The sequence below is a fragment of the Neodiprion virginianus genome, chromosome 1 (genome assembly GCF_021901495.1).
Source record: "Neodiprion virginianus isolate iyNeoVirg1 chromosome 1, iyNeoVirg1.1, whole genome shotgun sequence".
Lineage (NCBI taxonomy): Eukaryota > Metazoa > Arthropoda > Insecta > Hymenoptera > Diprionidae > Neodiprion > Neodiprion virginianus.
The window spans coordinates 23,823,160-23,837,172 of record NC_060877.1 but is presented as its reverse complement, the minus strand read 5'-3'; the positions used below and the strand labels follow the sequence as shown (position 1 = coordinate 23,837,172).

Genomic DNA, 14,013 nt, shown 5'->3' with positions numbered 1-14,013 from the left:
GTCATCTTGTATTTTCGTGAAACGTGCTCTCATACAATAATCATAGAAATGCCGGAAATTACTCAGTTTCGGAATTTCATCTGCTGGTATACGTTTTTCTTTTCAACCATCTGAAGAAATGTACCAAACGAACTTATACAAGTTTCTAGATATTAAGAATTGACAACTAATTTTGGGCAGCCCAAGTTACAATACCGTACGGATTAAAAGTTAGACTATCTGACTAATTTTTATAGTCAATGTTTTAGGAATACTGTCATTTTAGCTTCACATTCAGTCTCGAGAATTGAGACGGGGGAAAAGGATTGGGCTTCGCGCGGCGAGGATGTTGGGCTTTGCTTTATGGAATCGTCTTCTAAGATCCGGGCTAAATGACAGAGAACTTTGGATAAAATCTGTCACATTTTCGTCCTGTGCCGCGAAACGTGTCGTTTTGTACAGAGGTTCGACACAGAGTTATCATCTTCGTGGGTCACCTATTACAGTAATTGGACCAAGGGTAATATTTATAGGACTCTAGTTGATTTTTGTGCCTATAAAATTTTCATTACGATGAATTAATTTTTAATTTACACCCCATTTATACCCTGGCTGCCTGCCTCGCTTTTGTATAAATTAATAATCTTTTAATTACAAAGTGGTAGAAGAAATGTTTCTGAACATGTAAATGTTTTATCAAATAAAAAACAGGGAATCTAGACTAATTACTGAATATTCTGTTAGACAATATGCAAATCTGTTCACTACGTATCTATAAAAAAAAAATTGACAGGGAATAACGAAGAATAAGAAATAATTTCAAATATAATTTAAATAAATAATTTCAAGTTAAATATGTTAGTAACCTTCCCACGAGTTTTTGAGTAACAGATTGGTTTTCACTGGCTAAGAAGAGCATTTTCATTTCAACAATTATGAAAGATTTTTCATGTACTCACATGTCATGATTGGTACATCTTAAGGCAATATGTATTGCTAACAAATTTTCAATTAGCATTGGCAAGATAATTTGGTCATATAATTACATAACCAGCAGTATGTGAGCGTTAAAATTTGCATACAGAAATGGTAGTCAATGTGCTGAAACATAATTTTCATCAATATTTTGATTTACTGGTAAAATGATTAAAAAATGATGCAACTGAATTACATTTATAAGAAAAAAATCATGATTCTTTATCCAATAAATGTTATCTAGTATTTATCATTATCTCAAGATTTTTCGTAACAATCTCGCAGTTTCATGATTGAAGTTGGTGGCGGTAATGTAACAAATATTAGTATATCTATGTACGAATTTTGATTCGTATATGAAATTTGTAACAAAAGGATTTAAATTTGTCATTTGAGTAAGAATTCGTTTTCAATTGCAGTAACTGAATTTCTTTTCATATTTTGTTCTGTTAACGTTACAAACTTCAACCGCGGAATGTTGACAGTTTTTTTTTTATACACATCAAATTGTTTTGTTCCTTCTGCAGATATAAATAACCACCTGAATAAATGGGTCGCACATTGAGAAGTCGTCGTGCAAAAAGGAAATATTCTTCGTTTCAATCAGAACTCCAAGATGCTATTGTACTCGATCGTTTGTTAGTCTGGATGCGGTCCAAGAACTGGTCCCCAACCTGTAGTTTAACTTGTTATTACTTCCCTGAAACAGGGCGGGGTTTAAAGGCACTGGAAAAAGTCAAACAGAATGAGATAATAGTAAAAATACCTAAACATTTATTGATTACAACAAACACTATTTCGCAGAGTTCTATTCAGCATATATTATCCAATCCCAAAGTATCTGATGCTCAAAGTGTGTTAGCTGCATTTTTGGTTTATGAAATGCATCTAGCGGGTGAATCTGAGTGGAAACCGTATTTAGATTCCCTCCCTAAAACATTCACCAATCCATATTTTTGCACCAATAGAGAGAAAAAACAATTGCCCAACTTTGTACTAGAAACGCTGAATCTACAAGCAGCTGAAATTAAAAGCACTTACTTAGCTCTAATTGCTGCGATTAGAGATGTTCGTACCCAATGCAATGACAATGGTTTATTATCTGGAAACATGGAGAAGTGTCGGCACTGTTATGTGAATTATGAAAATATCCTTACTTTTCCCAAGTACCAGTGGGCATACTTCGTTGTAAATACAAGAGCAGTTTACATAGATTTTGAAGAAGCGCATAGCAGATTTAGGAATAATAATTTGGCATTAGCACCTTTTCTGGATTTATTTAATCACAGTTTTGATGCTTCTGTTAATACTGGTCTCACGAAGAATCAAAACCAAGCAGAGTGTTATCAAATTACAACATTGAAGTCCTTTGATCATGATTCCCAAGTGTTTATAAATTATGGTTCTCATGATAATACAAAACTATATGTTGAATACGGATTCTTCATACTTGATAATCCACTGGATGAAATAATTTTTAACATATCAGACATTGATAGCTGTATCAATTTGTCTGAAGTTCAGAACAACTTTTTAATAACTTATGGATTTGATAAAAAGATGGGCTTTAATTCAACTGGACTTAATTATAATGGAAAAATGGCACTGTTTATTGCTGTCACTAAATTTGGGTGGAAAGATTGGTTGATGAAAATATTTGGAGGAGATCTGCATGACGATGAGTTAACAGAAATTTATTTGATTGGGAAAAAAATATTAATACAGAAGAAAGAAGGTCTTCTAAATCACCTTAGTGAAATGAAAAAATTCCAGGAAACAAGTGCTAGCTTCAAAATTGCTTTAGGACTTGTAGAAGCACAGATCCGAGTATTAGAATATTCATTACAAAAGTTGATTATAAATTAAATTGCCTGAAAAATGATGTTTGAGTAATGTTTCTATGTTGTTACATAAAATATTCATACACAGCTATACTTTTACACATGTATTATTATTTTTTTGCCTGTATATATGATGTAGAATAAAATAAGTATTTGAAGAATAAAATGAGTTACAACTAAAAAGAGCTTGTCCAATTTTGAGCCAATGATGCAATTTCAACCAAATTTGTGCAAAGGTTGACAAAAATCTCGAGGTGCACTACGAGGTCAGCCTGATTTTAGGGTCAAATAATATCAGAGTTTTTTACATTAAAGCTGACTTCAAATTACTATCAAAATCGTATCAATCCATACACCTTCAGCTGAATTTTATCTGCAACATTTGTATTCTGTACAGAGAAAAAAGGGAAAAAATTATAGAAAACTAAAAAGTGGAATACGAATTGATGTAAGTATTCATTCTTTTTTGTTAATTTCAGTACTGTAGTGGCAATGTCATCGACCGAGCGCAAAAGAAGAAAAATGTACCACAATCAAAACCTGTGGTCACACCGGTTAAAATTTCATCAGTAGTAACCGGTGTAACTGGTGGTAAACCAGGTCAACAAAAGCGAAACTGTTTCCACCCTGGAGTGTCGAGTATGAGTAGAGACGCTATCAACTTTGGGGATCGGCCTCCAGTCACAAGCCAAGACATGATTAAGGGAATGCTCAGTTATATTTGGCCAAAGGTATATGAAACTTCAACTACACCAATGAAACAATCCAAAATCTCAGATATCCATCAATCTACTATGATAATTGTCAATTAATTACTGCTGAAAGCGATATTTACACAACAGCAAATTGGTAATTACTGGTAACTTACTATTAGTTTGTATACTCTGTAGCAATTATTTTTGTATTTAGGATGATCCAGCGATAAGGCGAAGAGTTCAATTAGCACTAGGTCTTCTAGTTGGTGCAAAAGTTTTGAACGTCACCGTACCATTTATATTCAAATATGCTATTGACACATTGAATACTCAAATGATAGCGGTTGGTGGCGAACCTGTACTAAGCATGGCTACAGCTCCCGAAACGGTGGCTACCGTAGGAACGTCCCTACTCATTGGCTGTAAAGATCACTCAAATAGAATATGATTAAGAAAACCAAATTTAATCCAGCTTTTAAGATGTTTCCTTTGTCCGTTTGACGAAATATTTTTATCCAGATGGAATAGCGCGTGCTGGTGCAGCTGGAATAAATGAACTGCGAAATGCAGTATTTGCCAAGGTGGCGCAGCATTCGATACGTAAAATAGCTAAGAACGTATTTCTCCATTTGCATAACATGGATTTGGCATTTCACTTGGGCAGACAAACGGGCGCCCTTTCCAAGGTAACATGCTAATTTTAGTCCTCAGACTCGTAAGCTATGGCCGGATTTATAAGATCGAAATTAACTTTTGTTCAAATGTTACTAATGTGTGAAATATAGACAATAGACCGAGGCAGTCGAGGTATAAATTTCGTGCTGACTGCCATGGTGTTCAACGTTGTCCCAACGATATTTGAACTTGCACTAGTGAGTACCATTCTGGGCGTTAAATGCGGCCCCGAGTTTGCTGCCGTTGCTCTGGGGTGCGTAGGAATTTATACAGCTTACACCCTGAGCGTGACACAATGGAGGACAAAGTTTCGGGTGTACATGAATCAAGCTGAAAACGAAGCTGGCAATAAAGCAATTGATTCCCTCATCAATTATGAAACAGTGAAAGTGAGTTGATGGAAATCATGTCCTTATAATGTAACTCGGAAATAATTGCAGTTTTAATACTCGGTTGCATGGTCTGACACATTGTACAGAATTCATCATCCGAAGTTGAAACTTTCGTTTTGTGTCTAGGAATCGCAGTTATTCATTTCTGGTAGAACTTGTTCCGTATTGTGAAATTGTGAATTTTTCAGTATTTCAATAACGAACAGTACGAAGCCGACAGATACAATCAGTCATTGAAAAAATATGAAGCAGCCTCTTTAAAAACTAGTACCAGTTTAGCAATGTTAAATTTTGGACAGCATGCCATATTTAGTGGTGCCTTGAGCTTGATAATGGTCTTGACCGCTAAAAACATAGTCAATGGTAAGCATTTTCAATACTATTAGAGATAAAAATAACGCAACTGTTGAAGAAAGATACTCTTCCTACAGTTCATGATGAATAGTTTGCAACTGATTTAACTTGGTACAGTCTATATTCACTCTCTTCTATATATTTACATAGGAACAATGACCGTTGGTGATTTAGTGATGGTCAACGCATTACTATTTCAATTATCAGTTCCACTAGGATTTCTTGGCTCGGTATATCGAGAAGTCAGGCAGGCGCTTATAGATATGCAAACCATGTTCACATTAATGATGATGGACAGTTCAATCAAGGTATAAAAATATTGCTAAATAACTCATGATTTATGATACGCATTCTGAATTACAGTCAAGAAAGCTACAGGTGTAGACTTACTGTTGGAATTTAATTTTAACAGAATAAGGAAAAGACCATACCTTTTCTTGTTACGCCGAGTACTTCAGAAATCACTTTCAAAAATGTGAACTTCCAATATATTGAAGGAAAACCAATCTTTCAAGATCTGAATTTCACTATTCCAAGTGGTAAAAAAGTTGCTATAGTTGGTGGCTCAGGTTCAGGGTAAGATTGCCATGTGTTTGTAGAAAATGTTTATTTCAATATGATCAGCAATATTTTAATGATTCCATTTTAAAGTTTTCATTCATCATCATAATTCTCTTGATCTTATGACATATTTCACCGCAATGACTACCGCCTTTTGTGTGTTTAGAAAGTCATCTATTGTTAGATTACTCTATCGGTTCTTTGAACCACAGGAAGGTGACATATACATAAATGGCCAAAATATTCGCGATGTCAATATGGATGATCTTAGAAAATCAATAGCTATTGTACCACAGGTAAAATATAAAAAATACTAAAAGATTACCAAACTATTTATAATTCATGTTTAATAATCTCTGGAACCGTAAAGTTTACCATGTAAATAGGATTGATCCCAACTTAACTCAAAAAATTTACAAACGTTAGCAGACGTATCAGACCTACTCAGTCATTTTTATTTTTTTAGGATTCTGTGCTCTTTCATGATACGATATTTTACAATTTACATTATGGAAATCTCAGTAGCACTGAAGAAGATGTATATAAGGCAACAGAAATGGCCAATTTGCATGCATCTATTTTGAAATGGCCCAAAGGCTATCAGACTCAAGTCGGAGAACGTGGATTAAAATTAAGTGGAGGTGAGAAACAAAGAGTCGCGATAGCTAGGGCAATATTGAAAAACAGCCCCATCTTGGTATTCGACGAAGCTACGTCTTCTCTAGACTCAATAACGGAACATGTAAGCATTTAAATTCATATCATTAGTTTCATATATAACAAGTACGTTTCTTCGATATATTCTTTGAAAAAAAAATTGTAACAGTACTTAATTTTTAGATGTTTCTTATATTTCCTCATTTTTTCCGTAGAATATTTTGGAGGCTTTAAGGCGTGCAACGGTAGGACGTACATCAATAGTGATCGCGCATCGTTTGTCAACTGTTATGGATGCCGATGAGATTTTAGTCCTGGATGGTGGAAAATTAGTCGAGCAAGGAACACATAGCGAATTAATTGTCAAACCAAATTCCTTGTACAATAGGCTTTGGGAAGCTCAGCACATGGGCATGACTAAAAAAAAAGTTGATGCTAACAATTAAGCTCACTGAGTGCATGAATTGAGTATCACAGTAGTTATCTACATTTTGAAAATTATTCTGACAATATTACAGTTTTTGCCTAGTCGGCTCATTTGCAAGCTTTGCAGCTATAAAAGCTGCATTTTCCGTTTTTGCTTACCAATGACAATTGTTGATGTTCGCCATTACACAGATTATTGACTATTTGATTCTTATAGAACTGCACATAGTTGCAAACTTTACAAATAAGCCCACTGATGTTGCAAAGATACGCCTTTTCCAATGTTTATTAACACTGATTCAATACTGTAGATTTCTTACAAACTCTGTACTCAGATCGATGTGGAATAAGGTCTTATCAGTGTTACGACTGACCTCACTCTGGCACTAGGACTGAGATAATACACAGTTATCCTATAAGAGTGTTCCTATAAGAGTATTGTAAATATTTTCTCCACACGTTGTTGTCCTCTAATGAATATACATGTATAGTTGATAAAAATGTAAATAGAGTTGTACAGAAATTCAAAGTATAAATTACTTTGAAAAGAGTTAGACTGTATCATACTACCAAATGTTTTGGGATGTTTTTGGCAATTTAATAATTTAAACGTAGATTATTTAACAATCTAGAAGTATATTTTTTATAAAATAGATGGCTATCAATATTGACGAATCCCTCGAACATACCGTCAATCACTGTAATATTTGAACACCTCACACTACTTTTCCTTAATATAATTGATAATAAGAATCCGCGGTATACAATCCAAAACTTTCAGTTTATCTTTTACATGCAGTTCTCCACTAAACTTCTTAATTATGTAGGTAATTATTTCTCTAAGTTTTATTATTGTTATGTTACTGTTGTGCTACAGTATACATTTTATAGCTAATAAGATTTCATTCTGGGTTGTTATGTACCATAGAATTCGAAGTAATACCAAATAAAAAAACTTGTTACATCATTCTTGTTCAAAATATTTTACCAAAAGATCAAATAAAAAATCACTTTGCAATTATGTAACCAAGTAAACTAATTTTTATTCTTTTGTAGGATAATTCTTTGAACGACTATTCAAACAATCTTATATTATTCAGTAGATCTGGTGTTCCATTGTATTATCAGGTAAAAATTTTTCAGTTTAATTTTCAAAAAGTACGAACGTTTTACACAGAAAAATACCTTGTGAAAATCAATCATTGGTCAATATATAATGCATATGGCGTGTTGCTATGGTAACTATTTAAAAACAATCATGGATGCCAATCAACCAGCAATGTGTTTCTGTCAATTGCATGTAATCCAAAAAATATAATGTCCGGAAATATGCTTGCAATGTAGAAATCTAATAACCAATTCTAGTAGTGCTTGTCGCAAAATGCAAACCGAAGTGCCGGCACTACCTGTAGTATGCTCAGATGAGTGTAAGCAGCTCACTAGGTAAACACGTATCCATTAGGTGCAATTTTTAATTTATAATTATTAATTTCTGACAGTATATTTTAATTATTGTTTACTACATTTATACTTTCTGATTCCACCTATTTTCCTTTTTCTTATTTATTTCTCCGCGCTTAACTGCTAAACGTTATTTGGCTTCCACCATGTGATGTTACTTACTCATATCTAGTGATTCAATAGATGCTCATAGTGTAATGTGATCTAATTCACATTAGACCGCGGACATAAAAAATAATTATTATATATTGTAATCAAAGTTTGTTTATCTGCTGACGGTATATCATGGGGATTGAAATTTTTTAGGAAAATTGGCGACGAACCAAGCATTACAGCAGCTTCAATAAAAAGTCAATCGGCATGCAAAAGTGCTGCTATTCTTTTAGCCAAACGAAAGCAGTTACATCCTTTACTCGGTTCGTATGCGTGAAAAAATATTGTATTGTTAGGCATGTAAATGAATGACAAAAAAAAGTAAAGATCAAAGTTGAAGAATTGTAGGAACAATTTTATTAAATCAAGGTTTTTCAGATAACTTGCGCACTTCTCACAACAGTAAATCAATTTTCATCGACTCGTAAAATAAAATAAGACAATAGTCATGCTTGTCAGTTTTCACATCAATTGAGCTTTCGCATACCATCAAAATCAATAACAGAAGGTACTTCAATTTGAATGCAACAACTACTTTTGCTTCAATGTGATTCATTTTCATCTAAAATATAAGGCAATTATTTTGACAAATTACCTCGTCGGAGCTTTCCAGCTTTTTTATTACAAGTACTGTTTTTTTTTCATTACCGTTACCATCGTTTGTATTTGTGAATTGAATTTTTCCGATTGCCATAAATGAAAATGTAAGTAATTCTCCATAAAATGTAATAAACGACAGCATATTACCTATGCAATTGCTGTAGACTTTGAAAGATACAAAATCGCAAATGTAAGATGTTCACAGGTCTTTCAATTGCACTTTAAAACAGTAGTTCACTAATTCCAGTAAACATGCTTGATAATGTGCACTACAATATGAAACATATATCAACAGGCGGACCGTATTACAAAAACAGCGCACGGGTATTTACCCTCACTGAGCCTACAAAATCTTTGGCGAGAAATCCTGTGGGGCAAAGAGTGCTCTCAGCAAAAATGTTGCGTGTGAAACAACTGCAAAATCAATTAACCGATGCACATTACCACTTGAACGTATGTCAAACGGTTCTTCTTTACCAATGATTGCATGTAGTATGTGCAAAAAGCACGATCTCAGTTTGAACTTAATTGAATAATATTCATTTTATAGGAATTGGCCAATGAAAACAGGCTCTTGAAAGCACTGCAGAAACGACAAGACTCGGCACTACGACGTTACGAAGGAACCAACGCTGAGTTACCACGTATCATTAATTCACACCATGAAGAGCTTAGGGTTCTTCAAACAAAGTATAAGAAACTTAAAGCTCAACATAAAGACACTTGTGATTTGTTAAAGGAGAAAGAAAACGAGCTGCATAATCTTCAGGTATTTGTTTGAATGGGACAGCAACAATTTTTATCGACATATTATCAATCCCTGATCATCCTCAACATTTATATAGGCGCAAAATAAACATCTTTTGCAATTGAGCAAGGATCGCAGTCTCGGTGAAAGAGAAAAACTGCAAGGCCAAGTCTCAGATTTGAATCATAGAATCAAACGACAGAATGAAACCATTCAGGTATTTAATATCTTCAAATTTTAACCAGTTTTTATGCTCATGATTAGTATATTTAGAACGCGAACTTGTAACGATTGAAAATAAAGTCATAATCGAAAAAATTCTTGTCATGATATTTAGATGCTTAAAATCTTGGTCGTGTCAGATTTCATTCAGTTAATTATCAACCAACTGATTATTTTTCCCCCCAACAGATGTTGCACAGAAAATTGGCACTTGAGAGTAAAAGTTTGAAACATCAGTTGAATGCTGAAATAGCTAAAAATAAAATAGCACAGAGGCATTTGAATAAAACTATGGAGAAACTGAAATGCTTAGAAGATTTATTAGATAACAGAGAAAAGAAGTTGTACTATAGTGGCCAGTTACCGGTCTTCAACAAACGTAAAAATATGACTAGTCAATCGCTTACGAATTTAGCAGGTGACGGAAGGTGAGATATAATGAAACTAGCAGACTAGAAATAGAAAAGAACAAGGAATATATATACATTAATCCTTCAAATACATGTTATTCTTTGCATGAAAGAATAGTGTTCAACAATTTTGAAGCGAATGATAAAATCTGTAGAAAGTTCTTAATCATATGTTACTTCGAAATTTCACGATACTTTTTCTGTGATACAAGTATTTGTAATAATGGTATTGACTATTTATTACAGCAATGCCACAGAACTTAGAAAAACTGTTATCAGAAATAGAAATATTCAAGATCATGAAATGACAGATAAAACTTTGGTAAGAACCAACATCGTCAACTTCGTTAAAGTAATGATAGATATTTTGAAACTGAACAAAAAATTTACGAAAATGTTTACACATTTGCAGTCAACACTAGAAGAGTGTGAAACAGATGTGAATGCAAAAATAAGTGAAACTGTCACAAACTTGACAGTGGATGCTTCATCGGTAGCTCCGAAAACAGAGACAATGGCCAGCTTGGATCAAGTCCGTAAATTCAGACTGCAAAGATCTCCTTTAACACAGAAATTGAGCGCTCGAGATAAATTGAGAGAAAGATTGAATGAAACGGAATTTGAAGAAAGTGAACATACCGAAAATTCCCTTGATCCTGAACGTTTCCAGAATTTATACGCTAGCTCAAATCAGCAAGATGTCAGTGGGTATGGATCAGAATTATTGAATCTCGAACAGGATCTGGCAAAGCGAAATAAAGGCGGTGCCTACAAATTACCGAGAGAACTTAGAAAAGAATTTGGCTATTCGACTAACGAAAGTGAAACCGAAGATGAAACTATTCACCATACAGAGCAAAACCAACAAAATGAAGTCGACCCGACTATAGCTTCCAAAGAATTACATGCAAGGTATGTGTTATTACAGATATATTGCCTCATAACGGTTTCAATTTTTTAATTTACATATCCTGATTATCTTCAAGTATCGATAACTTTTCCAGACTGGTAAAAAAAATTTCAACCAATATCGATGGTAAAACATTGAGTCAAGAAAAAGAAAGTAGAAAAGCATTTACCGAAGAAGAATTGGAGAGGTTCGTTAATGAGAAGCTCAAGTTTAAACGAGAATCCATTATGCAAGAATTGTCAAAGAAAAGTTTCAGTAAAGCTGAGTGCAAAGCTGAAATGCGGCAGCTCAGGGCAGCTGCTGGAATATCGGAAAGTGATTCTGAAACTGACAGTGGATCTGAATCAAATAAAGAACAAGACAAATATGGTTTTGTTCTTAAGAACGCACCGGAGGATTCCGAAAGTGAAAATCTTCATCATCTGAACGAAGAGTTTTTTAAATTTGATGTTAATAATCAATCTGATTCAGGTTCGGAAGCAGAGAAACAGGCAAAACAAACCAAGTCGAAGGTACCCAAAAGTTTGGATGTCAAACGTAGGATTTCCAGAAGCCCAATTCTTTCGACTAATACCAATGAAGGTGTACATTCAAAATCACCGGACAATACATATGAAGGTGGGAAGCAACATTTAATGGATATAACCAAGTCTTGGAGTGAATTACAGGAAAAGATTATGAGGGAGCGTGAAACATCCGAAAAGCAAATTCTGGCTTTGGAGAGTGAATTGGAAGATGGTGTGATATTAGAACAAAAAGTTGTACAAAGAGTTGACGACGATGAGGTAAAAAAATTGTTAAATAATAAAAAGCTTTCTTTACCTCTGAGCAGCAGAGATAATTTGAAAGAAAACATTGAACAGAAATTACATGAAATTGATAACAAAGAAGGTAAGAAGTTCACACAACCACGAAGAAACTCGATTTCTCTGGGAAGTATGAACCTAGGAATAGAGGCGCTTGGAACTGCAGCAAATAAAGATCGCAGGTCATCCAGTAGACTTGAAACTGAGGAATCACAAGCAAGTGAATGTAAGTTAGATGAAAAAACTCTTGAAAAAAATAAAACTTTAATGGAAAAGGATCTGCTTGCATCATACCCAGGTGTTGGGAGCAAGTTTACATCAAGCATTGAGAACGATTTGGGTGATATAGATGCCACACAAGCTGCACTTCAAAGTATGGTACTAGAAACCAAGAAACAAATAAACGAAAGTCTAAAATTGAAGTCAAAGCCAAACGGTATAATGAAAATGGATAATTTGAAAAAGATGTCTAACCATACAGAGCAAGAAATAGATCTCGCTAAAAAGAGTAAAACCTTGGATAAAACTGTTCAGAAGAAGACTCCTGCATACAAGGAAGAAATGTCTGCAGAGGCAAAAATGATAAGTTACAACAAAGAAAAGTTACTAGCTGCGATGAAAGCTATCGATAACAATGAAAATGTCGAGTTTCTGGATTTGCAAAAGTCCCAACGTGGTAACGGAAGCAGCAGATCGCAAATAACCGAAAACCTGTATCGTGGCGTACCAACTCATACCAAGAAAAAAGATGATCTAATAAAAGAATTATTCGGAGATGGCAAAGGTGACACAAAATCTCGAAATGGATGTACAAAGATGCACTAAACGAAATTATAACTGTGCAGTGGTTTGCACACGTAGGAACTGAATTGCTAGTTGCATCAAGGGTTGTAGAAGCAATATAATACATGAGTATTTGGAGATAAACATGTGCTGACTGACAAAAGATTGAAAGCAGTCATTACAAGAGGAGCAGTTATTCAATTGGGACGGCATACCTTTGAAGATTCAAAATATACGAGTCATATAATCCGAAGACAATCCGTATTGTCAAGTCTTGTAGGGTTCTATGAATATTATATTAATATTCAAACCAATAGAATACTAGAATATTTATTAATTTTTTAGCTAAACTATACGTTAAAAAAATTATATTTGTACAAAAATGTATGTTTTCTATCAGTGTACAAAGTGTAATGTCAAATATCATATATTATTGCTATAACTCAACTTGTGGAGAAGAATTAAAGCGATTTCTGATACAAATTTATCTTATTGTTGTCCGTAAAATACATTATACGTATAATGTATATAAATATATGTACCCAGTATCAAGAGACTCAGTAGACTCGCGCCAAATACGTTTGAAAAATAAAAATACAAAAATTCACGTCCGAGCCTACGCAGTCTTTTTACCCCGAAGCGATGCCTATTCCTCCCTTTTCACTATCAACTGCGACACTCCAGAATTTTATTTAGAACTTGGGTTTGAAGAGCTTTTATTTAAGCTTTCGTTCAATGCAATCGGTCAACGGAGATCTAATCATAGAATTTGTTGTACGTCTAATCTCGTCGATATCGTTAGTTCAATTAAGAATTTTCAACGTCTTCTTCAGCCCACAGGTATATGTGTGTGATCAGGCAGCAATAAGGAAAAGGACAATAATTGGGACTTACAAAACAATAGATGATATTGATCAGTTACGATATGTTTTATTATCTTCCTGCACTCGGTAATCCCCCCCCAAATTTTTTTTCATGAGATAATTTGTGGTATTGAGCGGAGCTCGGATTTTATTTGCTTTAAACCAAAACAATAAAATGGAACCAACAACACAAACCAATAATACATCTGCCTCAGAAACTGCAAATGTTGAATCAAGAAGAGGATCAAGAGGCGGGGGCAGAGGTACACCCCGGAAAGGGGTAAGTACAGGCCGCTTTTTTTTTTTTTTGAGGGCCGGTGTTATTAAAAAACAATACATTTGTTTTTAGTAATCTCTATTTTCCATTACTGTCAAAACTTTTCCTTATTAAAAAAGAGGCGCCAAAAGCGGGGAACAAATCGATTCACTCTCGGAATTTTATTGTTTCAATTATTTGTTCTCTTCTGGGTTACCCCCACTACAAAAAGGGTGGGTTCAGTAG

General features: G+C 34.2%; 2 protein-coding genes across 5 annotated transcripts; both read left to right on the top strand.

Moving 5' to 3' along the window:
• Positions 1–3: 3 nt before the first annotated feature.
• Positions 4–7,522, top strand: LOC124310136 (iron-sulfur clusters transporter ABCB7, mitochondrial). 3 transcript variants are annotated; one of them, XM_046773834.1, is made up of 12 exons: positions 4–86; positions 266–499; positions 3,275–3,526; positions 3,705–3,912; positions 4,010–4,176; positions 4,276–4,554; positions 4,746–4,920; positions 5,062–5,219; positions 5,324–5,487; positions 5,639–5,768; positions 5,939–6,214; positions 6,345–7,522. In XM_046773834.1, the coding sequence occupies exons 2-12, from the start codon at positions 326–328 to the stop codon at positions 6,573–6,575; spliced, it is 2,214 nt and encodes a 737-aa protein (XP_046629790.1). In that variant the 5' UTR covers positions 4–86; positions 266–325; the 3' UTR covers positions 6,576–7,522. The 3 variants fall into 3 exon arrangements, with proteins under 3 accessions (XP_046629790.1, XP_046629779.1, XP_046629800.1); XM_046773823.1 differs by having other exon boundaries at positions 48–196; XM_046773844.1 differs by lacking the exon at positions 4–86 and adding an exon at positions 103–120.
• Positions 7,523–7,746: 224 nt separating this feature from the next.
• Positions 7,747–13,235, top strand: LOC124310127 (lebercilin-like). Of its 2 annotated transcripts, XM_046773800.1 has the most exons (9): positions 7,747–7,998; positions 8,323–8,432; positions 9,065–9,222; positions 9,320–9,538; positions 9,615–9,734; positions 9,929–10,167; positions 10,396–10,471; positions 10,562–11,061; positions 11,154–13,235. In XM_046773800.1, exons 1-9 carry the CDS (start codon positions 7,937–7,939, stop codon positions 12,688–12,690), a joined length of 3,021 nt encoding a protein of 1,006 aa, XP_046629756.1. In that variant the 5' UTR covers positions 7,747–7,936; the 3' UTR covers positions 12,691–13,235. The 2 variants fall into 2 exon arrangements, with proteins under 2 accessions (XP_046629756.1, XP_046629765.1); XM_046773809.1 differs by lacking the exon at positions 8,323–8,432 and having other exon boundaries at positions 7,748–7,998.
• The last annotated feature ends 778 nt before the right edge of the window (positions 13,236–14,013 follow it).

Bases quoted from the DNA above. Each gene is read 5' to 3' on its own strand.
- LOC124310127 (XM_046773800.1), top strand. From the start codon at position 7,937: ATGCAAACCGAAGTGCCGGCACTACCTGTAGTATGCTCAGATGAGTGT. The intron at 7,999-8,322 runs GTAAACACGTAT...GAAATTTTTTAG, and splicing joins GAGTGTAAGCAGCTCACTAG to GAAAATTGGCGACGAACCAA. The intron at 9,223-9,319 runs GTATGTCAAACG...TTCATTTTATAG, and splicing joins ATGCACATTACCACTTGAAC to GAATTGGCCAATGAAAACAG.
- LOC124310136 (XM_046773834.1), top strand. From the start codon at position 326: ATGTTGGGCTTTGCTTTATGGAATCGTCTTCTAAGATCCGGGCTAAAT. The intron at 4,921-5,061 runs GTAAGCATTTTC...ATATTTACATAG, and splicing joins CGCTAAAAACATAGTCAATG to GAACAATGACCGTTGGTGAT. The intron at 5,769-5,938 runs GTAAAATATAAA...TTATTTTTTTAG, and splicing joins CAATAGCTATTGTACCACAG to GATTCTGTGCTCTTTCATGA.